Source organism: Venturia canescens, chromosome 1 (assembly GCF_019457755.1).
Source record: "Venturia canescens isolate UGA chromosome 1, ASM1945775v1, whole genome shotgun sequence".
NCBI lineage: Eukaryota > Metazoa > Arthropoda > Insecta > Hymenoptera > Ichneumonidae > Venturia > Venturia canescens.
In genome coordinates this window covers 12,258,717-12,278,926 of record NC_057421.1, presented here as the reverse complement: position 1 = coordinate 12,278,926, position 20,210 = coordinate 12,258,717, and the positions used below count along the sequence as shown (strand labels likewise).

At 37.7% G+C, this 20,210-nt stretch overlaps 3 protein-coding genes across 4 annotated transcripts; 1 reads left to right on the top strand and 2 right to left on the bottom strand.

Moving 5' to 3' along the window:
* Positions 1-630: 630 nt before the first annotated feature.
* On the top strand, positions 631-3,209 carry Ssu72 (Ssu72 CTD phosphatase). Of its 2 annotated transcripts, XR_006262494.1 has the most exons (5): positions 631-1,085; positions 1,166-1,309; positions 2,001-2,259; positions 2,445-2,667; positions 2,858-3,209. XR_006262494.1 is itself a non-coding variant. In XM_043432483.1 (4 exons), the coding sequence occupies exons 1-4, from the start codon at positions 1,003-1,005 to the stop codon at positions 2,547-2,549; spliced, it is 591 nt and encodes a 196-aa protein (XP_043288418.1). In that variant the 5' UTR covers positions 631-1,002; the 3' UTR covers positions 2,550-3,209. The 2 variants fall into 2 exon arrangements, 1 of the variants encoding a protein (XP_043288418.1); XM_043432483.1 differs by having other exon boundaries at positions 2,445-3,209.
* Positions 2,987-6,640, bottom strand: Ns3 (nucleostemin 3). The gene is made up of 4 exons (XM_043432447.1): positions 6,228-6,640; positions 4,360-5,839; positions 3,776-4,088; positions 2,987-3,393 (listed from the first exon to the last, which is right to left on the bottom strand). The coding sequence occupies exons 1-4, from the start codon at positions 6,330-6,332 to the stop codon at positions 3,267-3,269; spliced, it is 2,025 nt and encodes a 674-aa protein (XP_043288382.1). The 5' UTR covers positions 6,333-6,640; the 3' UTR covers positions 2,987-3,266.
* A 115-nt stretch (positions 6,641-6,755) lies between these two features.
* RhoGAP93B (MyTH4 and RhoGAP_KIAA1688 domain-containing protein RhoGAP93B) lies at positions 6,756-20,101 on the bottom strand. The gene is made up of 12 exons (XM_043432403.1): positions 18,761-20,101; positions 15,250-15,354; positions 14,871-15,009; positions 14,305-14,502; positions 13,385-14,081; positions 12,471-13,058; positions 11,924-12,361; positions 11,390-11,647; positions 10,967-11,109; positions 9,921-10,790; positions 9,261-9,704; positions 6,756-9,043 (listed from the first exon to the last, which is right to left on the bottom strand). The coding sequence occupies exons 2-12, from the start codon at positions 15,348-15,350 to the stop codon at positions 8,849-8,851; spliced, it is 4,071 nt and encodes a 1,356-aa protein (XP_043288338.1). The 5' UTR covers positions 15,351-15,354; positions 18,761-20,101; the 3' UTR covers positions 6,756-8,848.
* Between the last annotated feature and the right edge of the window lie 109 nt (positions 20,102-20,210).

The window sequence follows — 20,210 nt, the reverse complement described above, 5'->3', positions numbered from 1 at the left end:
CATCACGAAAAAATTGAGCTCGTATACAAAAAATATTTTAACTGGTGTAGCGAAAAAAGCGAAGAAGAAAAATTCGAAAATTGAGCTCACGACTGATGATAGACAAGCTGCGATGCAGCCAGTAGCTATACAATACTTTGAAAAGTCTGGACAACCTTGCCTGAAACGACCGCATCTCATTGTTGTTCCAAGGGGTTGTGAATTTTACGATAGAAAATCGTGCAACACAAAAAATATGATTTTTAAATTCTTGAATGCAACAACAATGACCGAAAATCAAGAGTGATAAAATGAAGATGATCATGGTAACAGAACGATTCCGCATTGGACGAATTCTCATTTGAAAGCATGGGCAACGAACATGGATCCTCATAGAAGTGTACTTCTTACGGACCGCTTGGCCCCACTTTTTTAGTGGCTAGCGCGGCCGAGTGATGTCGCTACTATCGACCAATCGATATTTCTCCTCCGGGCTGTGAATAGACTTAGCATAAGAGGACACCTAGTGTCTTTTACTTGTACTTCTTTATAGATATTTAAGTGCAGAGAAACTTCGCTCGGTCGGTCCTGTATGTGCTGCCCTCTTGTGCTGGAATTTTTCTACTTGTACCGCGGCGGCGTTGGTCACATCCCGAAAAAGTACTTCACATATAACGACATAACCCCGTAATATCAGCGGGTGACAAAATTTACAAGATTAATCTAAATCAAGAGGAGTAAAATATTCTTAAGCAAGTACGGTCTGTAGTGAAAATCAAACCTTCCCCTTCCCTTTCCCCTGCCAACACGATCGCCTGACAACCGAAAAAGTAAAATAGACAAAAGTGCCAGTTTTTTGTTGGCTTTCATGCAATAAAATATCGTTGTACGAGCGAAAAATAAAAGTGATGTGCGTTTAAAAAAATGGCTGATCTGAAACAAGATTAAAAAAGATTGTACGTTTCGAGAGAAGGTTGAAAAAGTGTTATCATAAGGTACATATTACAAGCTCCTGTTTCAAAGATGCCAGCTACGAAGGCTTTGAATATTGCTGTCATATGTTCGAGCAATATGAATAGGAGCATGGAGGCTCACGCTTTTTTGAGGTATTGTTTTTTCTGCAACGAAGTACGATTTTTTTTTCGTATTTCAACGTTGACATTGAATCGCCATACATTTTTTTCAGTAAAAAAGGTTTTAATGTAAAATCTTTCGGCACGGGAGACAAGGTCAAATTGCCTGGAAGTGGACCTGACAGGCCCAATGTATATGATTTTGGAACGACTTACGACGAAATTTACAATGACCTTCTGACAAAGGACAAACAACTGTATCCTTCAAATATATTTTTTTAAACTTCACTAGGGGATCTCAATGTTATACAAATATTCTTATTAGATTCATAAATTTTTCAAATTTTATTGAAATAGTCGATAAAAACTGTGACAATTGACATGCAACGCTGTTTGAAAAAATCCCAAATCAATGTGTAAAAAAAGCAAAAAACGTTTATAATGAGGCTGTATCATAACCTTAGAGAGTGAAAATTATAATTGATCAAATAATTTTGGAATTGTTTAGAGTACTGCTTTTTTGAGTAATTTTCCAATGAGTATTTTTTTACTTTTCAGCCTGATCGAAGTTCACAAAAATTTTGTCACTCTTAAATGCCAACTAATAAAAAAGATGAGATACTTCGAAAAATTGTTCAGTTTCCTTTCAAATAATATTTTGAATATCTGAAAAAAAAGTTAAAACTTTTGCAAGTTGAATTGTATTTTTTTCTTCTGATTTCAAAATTTTTGATTAATAAAAACCAAACAAGAGATTATGTGATAAAATCTGTATAAAATATTTACAAAATTACCGCTGAAACAGTGATCATGAATGGCAAAGATTTTTCATGAATATTGATGAATTGGACATAAGTTCTGGATCAGAAATTAAAAAATATCCAATTTTTCAATAATATTCACAAGCGATTTGTATAGATGATTGTTTCCTTGACTGCTTTCCATTAGATACACGCAAATGGGCTTGCTTCACATGTTGGACAGAAATCGCAGAATTAAACCAAGACCAGAACGCTTCCAGTGTTCCAAAGACAAATTTGATATTCTTATAACTTGCGAAGAAAGAGTTTACGATCAGGTGATTGAATGCATGGAAGGTAGAACGCCGGTAGAGAACCAACCTGTACACCTAATAAATATCGACATTCAGGATAATCATGAGGAAGCAACCGTCGGATCCTTTCTCATTTGTGAATTAGTAACGACTGTAAGTACAGTACATTTATTTTCATAATACTTTTTTGTCATCATGGAAAATGTAAATAATGTTAGAGAGTTTATTTTCAATCTTTGTACAATATTTTTCTATAATAATGTCAAAAATTACCACTTTTTTTTTGTAGTTTTTTATGGGTTTTTGCTATTTTACAATTTCAATAATTATATTTTTAGCTGGCCAATAGCGATGATTTAGACAACGACATAGACAGCTTGCTGTACGAATTCGAGTCCACCAAGTTTGGAAGAATGATGCTGCATACTGTACTGTTTTACTGAACAATTGTCAAGCCGCCGATAGGAATAATATTAATAATCAACAAGAAAAATATATGGATATACATATATATTTATATAAAAGGCCACAGTAAGAAAACTGGAAACGGACACTTGATAGGTACATTGATAATTTTCAGAAGCGTAACGTTTGAATGCAGCAAAAATTCTTTTTCTCAAATTGCTCATAATTTCATACAAAATTTAATATGAAGAATTTCAATTGCATTCCAACGATGCAGTACTATAAAGAAGTTTTAGAATTTAGAATTTTTTGTCGTTATAAACTGTATGAAACAATTGAATTTCAGCTGCATGTGGACGAAATCCAAATTGAAAATATTGCAGCAATTCCATCATGTTTAATCATACTACACAATTGCAAACGGAATCATATTGTACATATACCTAGAAGAAAAAGAATCAACAAATAATCACAGTTACGCTCAATATATTTATTGAGATGTTCCAATTGAATTGTTAATCATATAAAACGAACAATTTACAACAACGTAAAGCATCCAGTTGGACGTGGAAACGAATTATGAAAAAGGATGAGGAAAAATAGAAAAATAAAAAGAATCAACGGCGTACGTTGTACACGAATATACACAATTTGTACAGGGGAATACGAAAAATATGACTATAATTAAGATTTAAAAATTATGGGTTTACGCAAACAAACGTTTGTTATTACATTATTCCTCTTTTCTCTTTCTTTTAATGTTCATCCAAATAAGAATACAAACGCCTTGATTTTTCGCGCTTTTTCTTGTTCACATGCTTGTTTATTTTTTTCCAAGGTTTATCTCCGAGGTCGAGAGTTTGTGTTGATCCCATGACCGACCTGCAGAACATTTATATTTCAAATTAAAATAATCTAAAAAAATCTGCGGAAATGTTGAATTTACTTGAGAAAAGATTTATCTGTAAGTTTTGATTCGCTTCGAAAAAATTCACTCGAAATTCGAAGATAAATGATTAAATTGGTGATGATAGTTTACTCCTAAAGATATGAGAAAATTTTGGAATCGACTGGTTGAGTGTGGAGATATATTTTATGAAAAAACAAAGTTTCGATTTGCCAGTCGAAAACTGTACTAATTTTGCTTCAGATAAATATCGATAATCATATTTTCATTCGAATTTCAATTCAATCACTTAAAGTCTCACAATTTCATTCGTGTTACGTTCATAAAATTCATCTATCGCAAAGAAAATAAATTTACCCGTTGACTGGACGATAATTACGGGCATCACCACCTCTGACGTGACTACCAATTGTCTTCGATTGAAAAAAAAGCTTATCAACGTCTCCTCCTGTTGTACGAACGCCTCTACTCGCTCGCAAAGCCCTGGGTGGTTGAATCCTCTCAGAGGATGTGATTTTTCGTTTAGGGGCAAATATATGGAACTCCGATTGCTGCTGATCCGGTGGGGCAACGCAGTACAATAATTTTCCATTGACAAAATCCTTGAGAATGTAACGTGCGGAACGAGGGTTGTCAGGCTGGCCATTTTGGGTCATAAAACCACGATTGTCTGGAATTTCATTTTTACATTACCAATCGAAAAGGAAGATTTTTGTTGGAAAATATATTCATGTAATTAGGCTATACGAGTTTCAACATTCATTCAACATTCATTCAACAAAAATTTAAAAAAGAATAAAATCAGTTCTGGTAGAATCCTGTACTTATGTAATAGCGTGTACTAAGAGAAATAGGAAAAAGCGAATTTCGAATTTCACACTTCGAAATCATATACACATGCATAAAAGTCTAATAATTCATGATAGAGAAAAGATCCATACATCCATAAGTGTTGAGAATTTCTTCGGCTGTCGGTGGCCTATCAGGATCTTCTCCTTCCAAAGGCGGTGGAAGCATAATTCCATAGATGTCTTCGATTATATGTCTCGGTATTAAAGTACCAACGAGTGTAACTGCTGGGACGTGATCACGTAACTGATCGATTGGCAAAATTCCATTCAATATCATTTCAGCCTTTGTACAAACGAAGCTCGGCATAACCAAGCCCGGACAATCGCACAACAATAATTCCTCATCAACAAAGAGAGTTTGAAAATGTTTAGTTTTGCCTGGTGTTGCTGAAACTGAAACTTTTTTATCCATCAGGATTGCATTTATTGTCGAGCTTTTTCCCACGTTTGGATATCCCACGAGACCTACTGTAGTTATCCCCTTTGTAAAAGTTGTCCCTTTATACATTGATTTGAATATCGATATTAATTTTTCTCTGTTTAAAAGTTCTGGCGAATTTTCTATTTCCACATTATCTTCATTCAGCAAGTTTTTTGATTCGGCCTCCCCGATTGAAGGTCTTTCCATTTTATTTTCATTGGGTGAATTCATTTGCTCTGAACTTTTTTCGTTCAGTGAATTCTTTTTCTCGGTTATTTGGTTCTCATTTCCCTTGCTATGAGAACTGCTCAAATTTTTTGTTCCATCATCAGCGTTCTCATATTCGCTCTCACTCGATACTGCTTCAGAAGCATCATAATATTTTTCTTCAGTCTCCTCTTCACTGGCTGTATCACTGTTTTCATATTCCTCACTCTCGCTTCCATTTTCCTCCTCAAAACTGTCTACATTTTTATTTTCTCCATTCAATCTTTGCTCTCTCAAAGTTTCTTCGGCTGAAAGTTTGGCAGAGAAAAAGACGACCCTCATTCCAACTTTTGTAAAATAATTAGCCCAGGTTTGTCGTTGTTCAGAAGTGAGAAAATCAGCTTTGTTGAGAAGGATCATATTCATTTTTTTGGAGTCAACTTCTTTGACATATTTTTCAAGATCTTCGCATCTGAATAGAAGTGGATTTCTTGCATCAACAATTTGAACAACAAGGTCACTACGTTCAACTACTCGCCACAACTGACGCCAGAATTCCAAGTTTTTTTCATAGGGAGTCATTGTAAGAGCCTGAGCTTTTTGGACAAGAGCAAGGGTCCTGCGCCATTCTAGAAAAATCTCTTTTTCTTTTGTTTGTAACTCTAGAGCTGTGGTTGTTGCATCCCATTTTGGCCTTCTTGGTATTTTCAGTACGTCTTTGTTCTGACGATGAGTTTCTAAAAGGTCTTCTTTTTCTTTGTCTGACAAGATTCCAATGCCGCTTTGTGGATTCACAAATTTGATATTCAACTTTTCTGCATGAAATTCTGTCCCTGCTAATTGAGCAGTCGAAAGGAATTCTTGGAAAGAACTCTCCTCTGTGATAGATTTTAGATCAAGACGATCCCATTTGTAACCATCCTCTATATCAGCAGTGTGAAGCTTTTGAAGATAAAAGACAAAACTAATGTTTTGAACTTGTTCACATTAAAACGTTTTTGCAGTTGGATTATACCTTTATCTCTTAATAAAGAAAGATTGTGGAATATATTGAAAGAGCTCAAAAGAAGAAAGTAATTATTGGAATTTGGTTGCAAATTTTTAAATCCATTTGCAGAAATTAAAAAAATTATTAAGTATAAATGGTTTAAAATCCAACTAAATATCAATATACTCTTACATGGGGATAATCTGCTGTAAGGCGTTTTAAACTTTTACGGGAAATTAAAAAAAAAGTCAAAAGCTTTATCAGGAAAATACGAAAAATATCCAATCGTAATGTTATTTTTTTGATTTGAGGTTACATATGAACATAACCTCTTTTTCTTACCATGGACGACTCGCCGGAAGAACGTTTTGAGCGTGATGAGCCAAATCGATCTCGTAACAATGCTCTGCCTAGATCACCCGTTTTCCCTTTACCTTTTTTACCCATCGTTCTTATTTCGCTTATCCGTAATAAAGTTGTTATTAAACACGTGGCTCTTTAATTTTTCACGAAATACTTGCTATCAACCACTTTTTTCTCAATGTTTTTATTACAGGAAATTGATGATTCTTACGCTCCTCACTTCAGTGCTGCATTCAGAAAATCTTTCGCGCGTGTGCGCTGTCCAACGCTGTCACATACAGCACTCGCGCGAGGATCCACGTGGTTTACTTTCACGGATGAATTCTTCGATACAGCGGGAAAAACAAAAAACCATCATATAATAAGATTGATTGCACGAATCTGGTTGCAATAAAACGGTCGATACAGCAAGAGAAAAAAGAAATAAAAAACCTTCACCAATATTCAGATTATTTACTCAAACGGTTCTTCAACTCTTGATGATTGTGACTCTTAATTTTAACAAGATTGCTATTTCCTCTCAATCTTTATTGTTCTCACAAACAATATCGACATTCATTATTTCAGCCACGTTGAAACGAATAAATTACATTGAATTTAATTGTAAGTCAAATCTACATTGTCAGTGGAAGCAACCTTTTTCGAATTCAAGTGAATCTAGTAGAAATTCTCTGAAAAATAAGCAATTTTCTAAACCTTTCTTCAATTCGGCAAGAAAATTCACATTTTGGAATTCATTGAGTCCTTAAAAAAAAAAAAAAAATGAAAAGTAGGAATAATTGTAAAATTGAATGAACCCCGCAAAGTTCCCGATGAAGCTTTCCTCTCAATTCTAAACAAGCCGTTTGAAAAAAGTGAACATTTCAAACGATTAGAAAGCAGCCGATCAGAGTATGGAATTTTTTAAGGCATATCCGTGCATTGAAAAAAATTTAGCGAGAGATTTGCCAAAGGATTTGACTTGTTTCCTTTATTTTAACTAAAACTAACGAAGGGATTTAATAGCTCGAATAGGTGAATTAGAAAAAAAAACTCGACTATGGCCTAAAGTGCTTTTTTTGCTGCCTCCATTATTACGTACAATAATGAAACTCACTTGTACACTTCGATTCATCATTACTTATACAAAACAGAAATAAAATGAAAGTAAAAAAACATAAAAATAAAAAAAAAAAAGTAAAAATAAAGACGAAGTTGGCTTTAACTATACAAGACGACGGTAACGTATCACTCATCTTACACGATACTATTTAACAATGATCGAGTCAAAAAGCCATCTCTGCGATTCGTGCGATAACAAGGATTGGTAAAATATATACCATATAGCGATGTACATATTAATATATATCTAATAATCTCCGGCATTATAACGTTGACAACCTCTGCGTTTTTTTATTCGTGTAGGTGTATTTTTTGTATATGTGTGAGTTTCTTGGTGTGGGCGGTGTGTATAAATAAGTGATATACATGTTAGTGAAATATTACGAGGGGAGCTGGGAAATTGCAATTCGCGATAGCGTATGTGGCACACTATATATAGACGACACGCGTAACGACACTATTGAACTTATCGATCGTATTGAAATTTTCATCCTTTGGAAGCAACGAATGTATTTCATCGTTTCTTTTTCTGGTGGTTTGACGCTTCCTACCATTTGTGATACGCCGATTAAATATCAGCAAAGTTCAATAGAAAAATTTAGAGACCTCTGAAAAAGAGAAAAAATAATGCCGAAAAGTTACTGTCCAGCGAAAAGTCCCAAAACGCAAAATTGTTCAATTACTAATTATGCTTCGTAATTTCGTTGTGCCCAATGAACTTGGCGATATTTTACAAAACTTATGATGTTTTATTTGAGGAAAAAAACATAGTTTATTTTCAACTCTGAAAAATGAATCTCAATTATTTTCGTCTCGGTTGGTGAACTTCAGAAGTGTAATGTTACAACAAAGAAACGTTGAGGATTTGTAGTTTTCAACTTCCTATTAATTCTCTTAAAATACTGACTCATTGACAAAGGCCAAACTTCTCAACATTGTTGACGTAAATCAATGCTAACAATGTCTTAGAGACATAAAATCTACATTGAACTACTCGGTACATTAATTGGAATGTTTTGCTGGAGATGAGATATTCGGAAATGAATTAGAACCAAAACTATTGACCAATCTGATAGGAGAAGTACAATGTTGAGTCATAGTAAAATAACTTTTGTTGTATTCCAAGGATGAAAAAATCAATAGGATAATTATTGCCAAAGATATCGGAAGATACATCCCTCTATAATCGCGTATCAGGAGAGATTTTTCAAGAATAAAAGCTTCCCCCCATATTAAAGCAATTTTTTTTTATCGTAATCGATTTTGCGAATCTATATAACTTCTTTCTTTTTTTCCATTCTTTCATCTCATAATAGCGAGCAAACTACAACGATGCTCGATGTTATTAATATGGTATTATGGTAATAATAATAATATACATGAGGAGAATAGGTCGTTGATTCGCCGTGTTTCTCGTTGATTTGGCATAGAGCAGATTGAAGAGGGGCGACGACTGCGACAGCCGAATAAACTATCGTACAACTCTTTCTTCAATCGTGTCATTGAAGATCTTCGACCCAAGCGGTCTCCAAGGACTCGATCAACGTTCGAACAAATGCCATCTCTTTTCGAGCGTTTTCCAATATCACCCGGGGGTCTTGGGACGTACATCGTAGTATGTTCGGCGCCATAACCATGGCAAGATTGTTAGAATCCATTTTTGTACGGGTTACCACTTCCGGTCGAGCAAAGATCTACATTGAGGAAATTCGAGAGCATTAGAGACATAAAAAAGCAATGAAGAACAGAAAAGGAAAATTTTATACAAGCGAATAGTCGAAGCCATGTATCAGTCGACTTTTTTTCACTTTCTTTTTTTTTTCCATCGTTCGTTAATGTATTACGCAAAGTAAAAATCGAATGGAGACGTGTAAAACAAACAAAAATACCGAATAAAACAGAAGTCTGTACCTGGAGGAAGCGCACTAAATGGCACAAAACTCGACGATTCAAATCGGGCAGCCGCTCAACAATAGCCGCGACCCCTTTCGCCGATGATTCACCGTCATCGTGACGCATCGTCACGCACTCTGTGTAAAACGAGTCAGGTATGAGAGGCTCGTACAATTCTCGAACCCACAATTTTAACAGAGACGCTGGAGCATGAGCGTCCTGAGATGCGGCTAAATTCCCGCCATCTTCGAATCTGTCGAGGCAAGACTTGAGTGCGGTCACCTCATCGGCATCCGCCGATACTCGAAATATGCCTTCCGTAAGTGTACCACCTCGGACGAGAACCTGACGTGTTAACGTTGTTTGGACCCATGGTAATTCACGATCCGGGAAACGATCACGTTGCAATGCCATTACCTCGGAAAGAGTCGCACCGAACATCGACGCACGGAATATTTGAATCTGAAGCATCAAACACGAAGTGGTTAAAAAATTTAATCAAAATAATCTTACAGTTTGAATAAGTTTTACAGCGTATTTGGAATGATATTGTGATTGTTCGTGCACTTTTGGGACCTGAACCGGGGCGAGATAAAACCACAATTTATGATAAACAGGTACAAAACTTAAAGCTTCATGTTATTTTTTACATTCGTGGCAACAGCTGGATAAACTTACCCTCGCTTGATCGATGTCTTCAACAGTAGCTTTGCGCGGTTGTCTTTTCCCGTGGGCACCGATACGCTGAAGTCGTTTGCAGGCAACAGTTGCATAATGACTGACTTGAACGTGAATGGGCCATTTGGCAACTTCAGGAAATTGAAAGTTAGGATCACGATGTCGATTCATGTAGCCTTCGAGATAAGGCTCAAAAGTAGGACTGGGAGGAACGAAGGCAAGAGCGACAGCCATTAATTCCCATCCTCTGCGCAGACTTTCTTTGCGTGGATTCTCAGTGGTTTGTCGACAAATTTGAACGTATAATTCGTCGCGAAGAGGTGGCTTCGAGAATGCGGTATTTACAATATCGGTCGCGACACCGTCCAGCGTCATACCGACGTTGGCTTTACGATCTCCCATGTACACTTGCACCAATCGGAAAAGATTGCACGCTTCTCGTTTCAATAATTTTTCACCGTCAACGACAACGAGCATAGGTTGTGGTATAGGATCCTTCGACCAACTCAATATATCACGTACGCTAAATTTCTTTCGAAATAACAGTCTCAGACCTTTTGGTCTGCCGCAATTTAAATTGAGATTGTCCTGGGCATATTTTTCAATATCTCCACCACCACCTCCGGCATCGTTTCCATCCATACTCTTTCCCATGACTAGACTTGTAAATGCACTCGAGGGGGGCAGAGATATCGGTCTTGGACTCGTGAAACTCGAAGTACCCTCGCTGCGTGAATCTCCTCCGCCACTTCCTCCACCGCTATGCGATCCCGATGTCGGCCCTGAGGCACCGAAAACATTTGACGTTGGACACCAAGCACTTGTACCCGTTGCTGTTCCTGTTGCTCCTCCTCCTCCTCCTCCTCCCACCTGTTAAGTTTATTGTTCGTCGTTATACGCGAGCGATATAAGGGGATACCTTCGTACATCAATGATCGTATTTGTGTTAATTCGTAGTCCAAAAAATTCGAAAATCCAATTATTATTTTTATAATGGCTACTGTAAAAAACGAATTTCGGGTACAACGATGAAAATTATTACACACCGTCGTCTGTATTTGTGGCGATGAATGAAGTGTCGGTGGAGCAGAGGACATTGATTGTATACACGTGGTCGTTTGCGGTCTCGTGAGTGTCTCCGCTGTATTGTAATACGTTGCCAAACCTGCTGTATCGTAATTGCCGAGATCTGTAAAGAAAAATTATCCCTCGTAGTTGATCACAGCCTTGGGAGTTGTATTCTGTGTTTGTAAATTCTCAACCAATTTTATGAAAATTAGAATCGTTCTCCTTTTCTCGAGCATCCAAATTACTACAATTACTAAAAATACAGCTTATTAAACTGGACAAGAAATTAAGAACAAGTGTTGAAAATTGTAGAACAATTTGAAATGTTTAGTAGAACAAAATTTTCATCACTTTTCATACGGTTGAATTTTACCTCCAATAGTGATACCAACTATAATAACCTGCATAATGATCTTCGAGGTACTCCTGACTCGACGAATCACCCTGATTACTAGCCGCTTCATCATCCGCAAATTGATCATCAGAATCATCATCCTGTCGCAGATTTGTGCTCGTATCGACACCTGCACGACAACCGATTCTTCCACCGTTGTTTCCACGTCCAGTGTTGTCGCCGTTACCACCACGGCCGGTGTCTTCGTCCAAAGAATCGTCACCCTCTTCTACACCAAAAAGTGGATCACCAAATTTGTAACAACCTGAAAAAAGAACAAATTATATTTTCATGTATCCTGTACTTCATTGTGGCAATTGTTGTGATTTCATTATTTTCTTACTTAATCGTAGATAACAAAAGAGAATCTAACGAAAAAATGATGTACGAAGCATAAAATTTGTTTGTAGTGTTAATTTTCATTTCAATACAAGAAATAATTGTGCAGAAGCACTCTGCAGCTGTCGTAACACTAATCAAACGTTGAAATTTATAACGAGAAAAAATGAAATTCAATGGATTGTGAAAACGTTGTACGAACCGGAAAGTTTAGCTTGTTGAAGTATGTAATGTTGAAGTGGCAATAAATGATCTGCATCGACTAGCAAGTTGCCGTAATAAGGGGAAGGTGGCGGACTCGGATTCCCGTTACTACGTTTCTTATTTTTTTCGTTGTCCTCTGTTTCAACGTGTTCTCTAATCTCGTCCGCTATGGCACTGTTGCAACTACCGTTACTACTCTCGCTGCTGTTACTCGCAGTACTGCTACTGCTGCTGTTGCTGCTTCCACCTGCGAGGCGATGAAGTCTCGAAGTATCATGTGTTTGACCTATCAAGTAACGCTCGTGCATGGAATCATCGTCTCTGTTGCGTCTTTTTGACTGTTGATGGTGATGATGATGGTGATGATGATGGTGGTGATGTTGCTGCTGTTGTTGCTGGACGAAGCTGTAGCTCCTTGCCAACGGTTGAGAAATGACTGCAAAATTTGAATGATGATCTGGTTTGATAAAATTTTCAAAAGATACATTTTTTGTTTCTTATAAGGGAAATTGTCACTGAATAGTTCAACAGTAGAGTTGATTTACCATCGAGCGAATTGTTCAGGGAGGTGTTCGTTGTTCTAGCACTGTCAACTTCCCTAGCAAGGACATTAGCACGGTCTCTGTCACGATTTCGTTCTGATACATCGAGACTCTTTTGTCTAGTAACATTAGAAATGGGAGGACCACTAGCCAATCTCTCTCTCGCGAGACTGCCCTTGTTTGCTTCTGGCAACACGACACCGTACATTTCTCGGACATTTGCTTCGGAAAGGGAAGCCGAACAGCCATGATGTCGTCTGCCGATGCTACCAATTCCGCTGTTACTCGCCAATTGGCTTTTGTTGTAATTTTTTCCATGTATCGAACTCGACGAGTACATGCCCGAGGCAGAATTGACACTTTTGTCCATACTGTTGACACGATCCCGTTGATGACGATTGCTACTTTCGACTAGCGAACCGTATTTCTCGCTGCTCTGATTTGATTTACAACCATGACTTAAATCGTGCACTTCTGGTGGACGATACGGTGGCATTTCTTGTCGAAATACTCGAGGATCCATCGACGATTCTCGATAAGGCGAAGTACTTGGCTCTGGTCCATAGGAGCCGCGGCTGCTGCTGTCACGCCCTACATTTCATAAGTTCGAAAAAATTACATTTAGTGCTGAATGGATTGTGTCAACTGGAGGAGAAAATTGTAGGCATTTAGCATGCTGCGATGGTACGAACTTCCTGTCCATTTTCGTTAGTTTCACACTTCCGTATGTTCAACACAGTTTAAGGTTTCGAGTTTTTTTAAAAGAATTTTCAAAGGGGATTTGGCCTTTTAAATAAACGTGATTGAGATTTCGAGCAATAGCGATTTTGAACAACGGTTCTACCAAAAATTAAAGTTGGACAATGAAAAAAAGGCTTCCTCAACGAAAGTACGATCAAGAACTCAGCAAAACGCACCATTTTTCGTTCTGTCATGCTGATGATAATCAGAGCTGCCCTGAGAACGGCTGCTTTCCCGATGTCCAATAGCAGATCCTCCTACACCGCTGGATTGTTGCTGATCAACGAATGTTTTTTTCTTAAATATTGGTGTGCTCGTTGAGAGGGAAAGGCCCAGAGGTGTGGCAGAATCATTGATGGAAGATCCTCCGATTTTCATGGACCTAGCGTTTTCGAGAGTACCGGATTTGCTGTGACTGGAGCCACTTCTATTGGAATTAATTGGCGGTGGTGGGGGTGGAGGCAGAGCACCGGTGGGTGTTTGCTGATGACCGAGACTCGAGCGGTGCTGATAACGATGCGGTGAGTCAAGGAGTCTGTAAGCATTTGCAGATTCGAGGGACGTTCGACTGTGAGATATGGAACTGTCGCTCGAGCGACCCGAATCTTGCGAATTATTCTGCAATTTTCGAGACGAAGGAGGCTCTTGATGTCTCCCATGTTGCCTGCTATTATTATGCACTTGTTGTTGCTGTTGGGCTTGCTGATGATGATGGTGATGATGATGATGGTGGTGATTGTGTTGTCGTCGACTCGACGGCGATGGCGATGGCGAGGGCGGCGATGTCTGACCGCTGTCCTGATCAAGTCCAATCCCTCCACCCGATGCGCCACGTGATTTGCTCGATGTTCTACCTCCTGGACCGCCGATTTGCTGGGAATGTGAAAATTCTAATTATGTTAAATTGCACTCCAAAGACTTGTCCAATCACGAATTTCCAAGATTACAAACTAAGGCTCTTGAAAGGTAGAAAAATTTTCAAAATTTCGATCTTCAGATTTTCATTCTCAAATCATAACAAAATCTGATGAATTTCTATGATAGCCCTCTTAGAGATTTTTTACAAACGATCCAAATTTCTTTTTCAGCTGCATACCAGTGTGGGCGCCGAGTTCGGATTATCTTGGTGATTGTAGCGCAAAGCAGAAGCAGCAGCAGCTCGTACGATCGAGCAAGTCTGCGTTTGAGTCGAGACGGATTCCTTTTTTCGATATTCTCCGAATCTTGGGTGACTTCCGTCATCACCGGTCGGCCCTATTCCACCACCCGCCGGTTCCGTATTTTGTTTCAGTGTCTGAAATTCGAAAGATATTGTTATCGTCGATTCAAGTCGTCATCCATCATTTTCTATGACAAGTAGAAACCAGCAACCCCAGTTTCGATGATTTTCGGAACTTCGACAGTGCGATAACGAATTTTATTCAAAAATCACGTTCAAATTGAACTCAGTCAAGTTGCAATGCACAGGTCAAACGATATTTTTCAATCTCGAAAAAAACATTTGGACCGATACGACTCTGAGTTGATTTTTCAAGATGATTTATCACATATTCATGATTTTTATTGAGTGATGAGTGGACGTGTGACAAGTTCTAATTACATAAGCAATTTCATATGAAGAGTCTTCACAATAATTTTCTCTAACGAGTATAAATTACTGACCTGTAACTTGGCGAGTGGTATGATATCACAATCGGTGGGACGATGCCACACCGTTTTTTGCGACGTTGCATTGTAATAATAAAAGCGAGAAGTGTTGTGATCAAACAGTTCCCACCATTGATTGTTATCTGTTTTCTTACTGAAAAATGAAAATAATACATGAGAGTTTTTTAGTATGGTTTTCTTAAGTAATCTAGGGAATTCATATTCCATTGCGTTTCTCAAAGTGTATCAGATTGAGTAAATAATAATTATCGCTGCACTTATCGTTCTTACAATTTCTCAAAAAGTGTTGCACAATCCTATGAATGTTTTTACCAGATTTCGCTTCGTCCTTTAAACAAATTCATTTGTTTCTCTTCTCGTTTGAAATACTTACACAGGTACTCCGGGAGGTGGGTCCCACACGCATTCGCCAGTTGTTAGATTGGCGTACATGTGCTCCTTCGTTCTCGGTTCGATTATTTCCACCCATTCCATTTTGCTGAAATTATACAAATTAATATTCATTATTACCTTTCCTCAAAGCTCCTTGTTATACAGATTACGTCCTTTAAACTAATTATTCAATCTCGTAAGTTTTTTCGACTACCAATCGATGAGCTAATGAATAACGTAAATATTGAGCCTTTGATTCAGGCTCTAGAGAACCCCGAACTTTACCGACGTGTCATTATAATACGGGGTGGTATTATCACCCCTGCACACGAATCCCCTTCGACGCTGCTCTCTCGATCTCAGGTTTGTATCGTAGAACGTAGAATGGTTCATGACTATAACGTTCGTGATGATTATTCATGATTTTTTCATCGACACGGAGATAATTAAATTTGAAAAATTATTATGAGTAACGAGCTGCAATTCACGACATTATTGTGGGAGAAAAATTGAATTTTCCTATAAATTAAATAATATTTATTGTTCCAAGTAGAAAATTTTGACGTCCTGTCTGCAATATTTACTCTTACAAAACTGAAAATTTCGAAAAATCTTTGAAATTTTACAGTGCGTTGCAGTAATGGATACTCTCGTTAACTTTCGTTCTTGCAGTCAAATAAATCACGGTTAATTTAACAGTGGATTTCACGCTAAATATTACCGTTTAATTCTCTCTATGGATCATAATTTCGGAGTGATGACGATAATAATAATAATAATAATAATAATAACTAACGATCCTTCGGTGGTAGGAATTCCTTAGGAAGTTTATGACGCTGGCGTTTGCAACGTCGGAGTCCAACGAAATGATTTTAAAAAACCCTCCAATAATTCGAGTGAATTTGCGATTCGCAGTTTTTCAATCTGCCCGATGCTTCGTGAAATAAAAAATCGGTCAATTACAAATGTTTTTTCGTTCGTTTCGTTGGACTTCAAATTTGAGAACTTCAGCACCGTTTGAGTTTGAAATTACGAAGCTGAAGTTTCCAACGTTGGAGTCCAACGAAATGAACGAAAAAAACGTTTGTAATTCACCAATTTTTTATTTCACGAATCGTTGGTGCAGCTTGAAAAACTACGAATCGCAAATTTGGCAGGGAACAAAATAGAGGAATTACTGGAATTATTGGAGAGTTTTTTTCGATCATTTCGTTGGACTCCAACGTTGCAAACTTCAGCGTCATTTGAAATTTGTAATACGATTTTTGCCAACTGCTAACGTAATCGTGCTTTTTAAATGATAAAATCAAAAAACCAACTGGAGTCGATGATACTCTTTTGTTGTTAAACCCATAAACAAACGAGTATTTACCGTTTTATAAAAAAATCGTTCATTTTCGATGCAGCGATATTATCTGTGAATAAGTATTTTTTAAATGTCGTGATAAAATGATAAAAATCCACAACTTGCTCGCCAGGACGCGATAGCCGAGATCGAACGAGCCCTGTCGCTGCAAGAGCCTATCGCCCATGCTGCATGGTGAGAAGCAGCGGGCAGGTGAGCATGCAGAGACTGTGAAAATTCCGATAATTGAGGAAAAATTGATGACAGGTAAATGTAAGATAAAGCAGAGGGCTATGAAAAAAGGTTTATCATCGATTTTTCTCGGTAGAGAGCGAGAGTCAGGAGCCGAAGAATGGGAGTGAGAGAGAGAGAGAGAGAGAGAGAAAACGAGAGGGAAATGGGCAGTAGGGATATTTCACTTGGCGACGCTACGGACTCGCCGTAATTGCTAAATTTAGCCCGAATGGACCGTGAAAATGGTAAGGAATCTCAACGTAACGAAGGAGATCGTATTTTGTCGAAGGAATGATTTTTTGTCCTGAAATTCTTTATGTAGGTCATGACCTTAAGATCCCGGACGTAACGCAGTGTCGATTTGCCTTGTTGGAAGGGTCGAGTTTTAATGGATAAGCGTAACACACGCAGATGTAACGCTGCTTTATTGTAGAGAGCAATAGAATGATGAGAATTTCCTGTACGAAAATGACAATATACCAAAAACTCTGAAAGTATATTGCACGTGAATAAACCCCTGTAATAATCACCGTTGGGAGTTGCGTCATATGTCAGTTATCATTGTTGCTATTAATTTCCATGTTCGTTTATATTGCTTCGCGATATTTTTTATAATTCACATTTTTTAGCGCCGCCTGCAGGACCTTTTAGTCTCGAAAAGATTATTTTTTCGCTGGTTATCGTGGTTTGTTGATAACGAAAAAACTGAGCTGTCAATGTATTTCAAAATCATAATTCACGCGGTTCGTTCGGAACTCTTTGACGCCGGAAGAGTTATTTTGCATCCTCGTTTGATTATCGATTTACGTGGGTTTCATAACAAAACCGTGGAGGTTGAAATACATCGCGATTTTAAGAGAAAACGGAACGTTGCATTTATTCATTCGGTGGCACGTTTAATCTCGACCTTAAATCCTGAGTAATGAAAATTTATTTTCGTTTTTGTTTTTAAATCTCGTTTTCCTAGTGTGATGTCATTGATTTCCAAAATTATTTTTATCTCGTCGGGTCAGGTATGATTCATGCGGATGTTTACACTTTTGTACGAGAATGTACATGTAATAAATGCGTGATGTGGTTAGAAGGGCAATGTGTGCTTAGGCACCGCGAACAAATTTACATCGCAGTCACGTGTTCTTAAAATTTGGTTTTACATTTCAACACAGAAGTTCTATGATCGTGCTGTTTCGTCGCGGTCGAATATTTTTCGCTGCGTGTGCTTAAAGAATTACGTTTCACATAAAGATTTGGCATGATTTTTGCTTCAATTGTAGCCTTTTTGTGCTCGTGCTCTAAAAATGGATATTTTTAAGTTCGCGCGCACGTCACTTATTTCGAACGATCACGAAATAAAAGCCCGTCTTTCGTTGAGAAAAACACGCAACAAACAAACCCGCACAACTATTACAGCGAAGCTTCGGTGAACGTCCGATAACATTTTTTTTTTCAATAGCTCTAAGTAAGCAAACGAACAGCAACGGGAAAGTCAAGGAAAAGAAAAAAAAACAGCACGAAACGATCGTTTCGAAGTAAACATAATTTTGTTTTTCTTTGAATATATACAAGTGTACGGTAGAACAACTTGACAATTGTAGAAAGTAAGGTTGAATGACAGCTATGAAAATGAGAGCTGTTATACACGTCGCAATAAATATCGAAAAACAAAATAACAATTGCTAATGGCTTTTGTGAACTGAAACTTATTATAACTTCGGTAGCATATTTGCTTTGAAGTAATATTTTCACTGTGGAAAGGAATAACTTCATTGTATATACGAGCCGCGAGGGTGTCGATTACACAAGAAAAAAGGGCAATTGATGGAGGGGAATGAATTGAGAGCAGCCTGGGAAACTGAATGTGCAGTTTGACGATTAATTTTCGTGTGAAAAAAGAATAAAACAACAAAAACCATAGTACGAAACGTCAACTTACCGCAGGAGGGGGTTGTGGGCAAGCTAACGTGACGGTGACGATCTTGAAGACAAAATGACACTCGTGAGTTCGGTGTCAGCGTTAATTTTAATGAAACAGTGTCGCGGACGATGCCGTTGATATAACGCGATTATAATCGAATTGCATTGTTTCGTGCACGAGAACGACGAAGAACCTCGTTTCGTGAAATGGTAGCAGTCGCTCCATCGGAGTATCACTGTCGGCCATGTTTTTTTCTTTTTTTTTTCACTTTTTTCTTCTTTTCAACGAGCCGATCGCACACACTGCATATGCCGCTGTGTAAGATGGGCAATACGCGAGACACTTTTAGCGGACACTCTGCTCGCTCTGCTCAATAAACATACACACACACGACTACTCACACTCGCATGTACATCACACAGATGGGAAAGCTTCCTCGACCCTAATCAAGTGTGTCAAACACGCCGCTTTCAAACTCTCATACTTTTCTCACTAATTTAAGGCACAAACGACGAAAGCACTACCACAATTGTGTTTTTTACCAGCATTCTTCTAATTGTAGCAGAATGCTTTTTTTTTTTTTTTTTTTTTTTCAAATTAATAACGCGGGTATTTTAATGATGAAAAAGATTTGGAACATCTCAGTTTCATATTGATTATTTTCACATATATATCGATTAATATTTTTTCATCATTTCTACTTGACGATTATTTTCATTTTCAACGTGTGACGAATCGTCCAATATTCGTATTTTCCAATTAATTCACTCACCCACGAGGTTAAAAGAATAGGAAATCCGCACAAGAATAATTAAACACTTAATGAAAGCAGACGATTTAAATAGCGCTTATTTGTAGCTCGCGTAAACGATGTTTAAGTGAATTGCTCAATATACAAAATGTCACATTGTCAAAGGAGCATGGAACTCGATAATAATGAAAAACACGCCGCGCCCCGATTCCAATTTTTTCGGGGTTGATGATATATATGTCAGCTAGACTCGAACACGATGGAGTAAGGAATAAAGAGACTTTCATAGAATGCCCTCTTTTCTCGAAAATCGTATTTCCTATCGCTTCTTTTTTTCTGTTTCCCACGATATTATACATGCGATTGTTATGTACAGTTTGTACCACGTTCGTTTATACTACGGTTATTTAAAGGCCCGTCCTCGTACTCTCCCAACACAATCAGTCGAAAAGTCAATCAGCGGCGGAAAGCCCGATGTTCTTTAGGTTATACGCGCTTGCTTTATTCCGTGCTCCCAGTTTATAAGTTACCGTCATTGTTGAAAATTCTAAATTGACAGTCATTTTACCACTTTTGTTCTTTCTGATTCATTCTAAACACCTCAGTTTGCAACTATTTTTCAATGAATATTAATAAAATCCGTTAAAAAATCATAATTCGATAATACTTCCGTCGATTCGTTTTCAATTTCTTTCATTTATTTATAACAATACCCGC

Coding starts and splice junctions, on each gene's coding strand:
- Ssu72 (XM_043432483.1), top strand. CDS start 1,003: ATGCCAGCTACGAAGGCTTTGAATATTGCTGTCATATGTTCGAGCAAT. Junction 1,086..1,165: donor GAGGCTCACGCTTTTTTGAG/GTATTGTTTTTT, acceptor CATTTTTTTCAG/TAAAAAAGGTTTTAATGTAA. Junction 2,260..2,444: donor TTTGTGAATTAGTAACGACT/GTAAGTACAGTA, acceptor TTATATTTTTAG/CTGGCCAATAGCGATGATTT.
- Ns3 (XM_043432447.1), bottom strand. CDS start 6,332: ATGGGTAAAAAAGGTAAAGGGAAAACGGGTGATCTAGGCAGAGCATTG. Junction 4,089..4,359: donor AATTCTCAACACTTATGGAT/GTATGGATCTTT, acceptor ATGAAATTCCAG/ACAATCGTGGTTTTATGACC. Junction 3,394..3,775: donor AATTATCGTCCAGTCAACGG/GTAAATTTATTT, acceptor AATGTTCTGCAG/GTCGGTCATGGGATCAACAC.
- RhoGAP93B (XM_043432403.1), bottom strand. CDS start 15,350: ATGGAATGGGTGGAAATAATCGAACCGAGAACGAAGGAGCACATGTAC. Junction 15,010..15,249: donor CCACCTCCCGGAGTACCTGT/GTAAGTATTTCA, acceptor TTCATTTTTCAG/TAAGAAAACAGATAACAATC. Junction 12,362..12,470: donor CCTGAACAATTCGCTCGATG/GTAAATCAACTC, acceptor CAAATTTTGCAG/TCATTTCTCAACCGTTGGCA.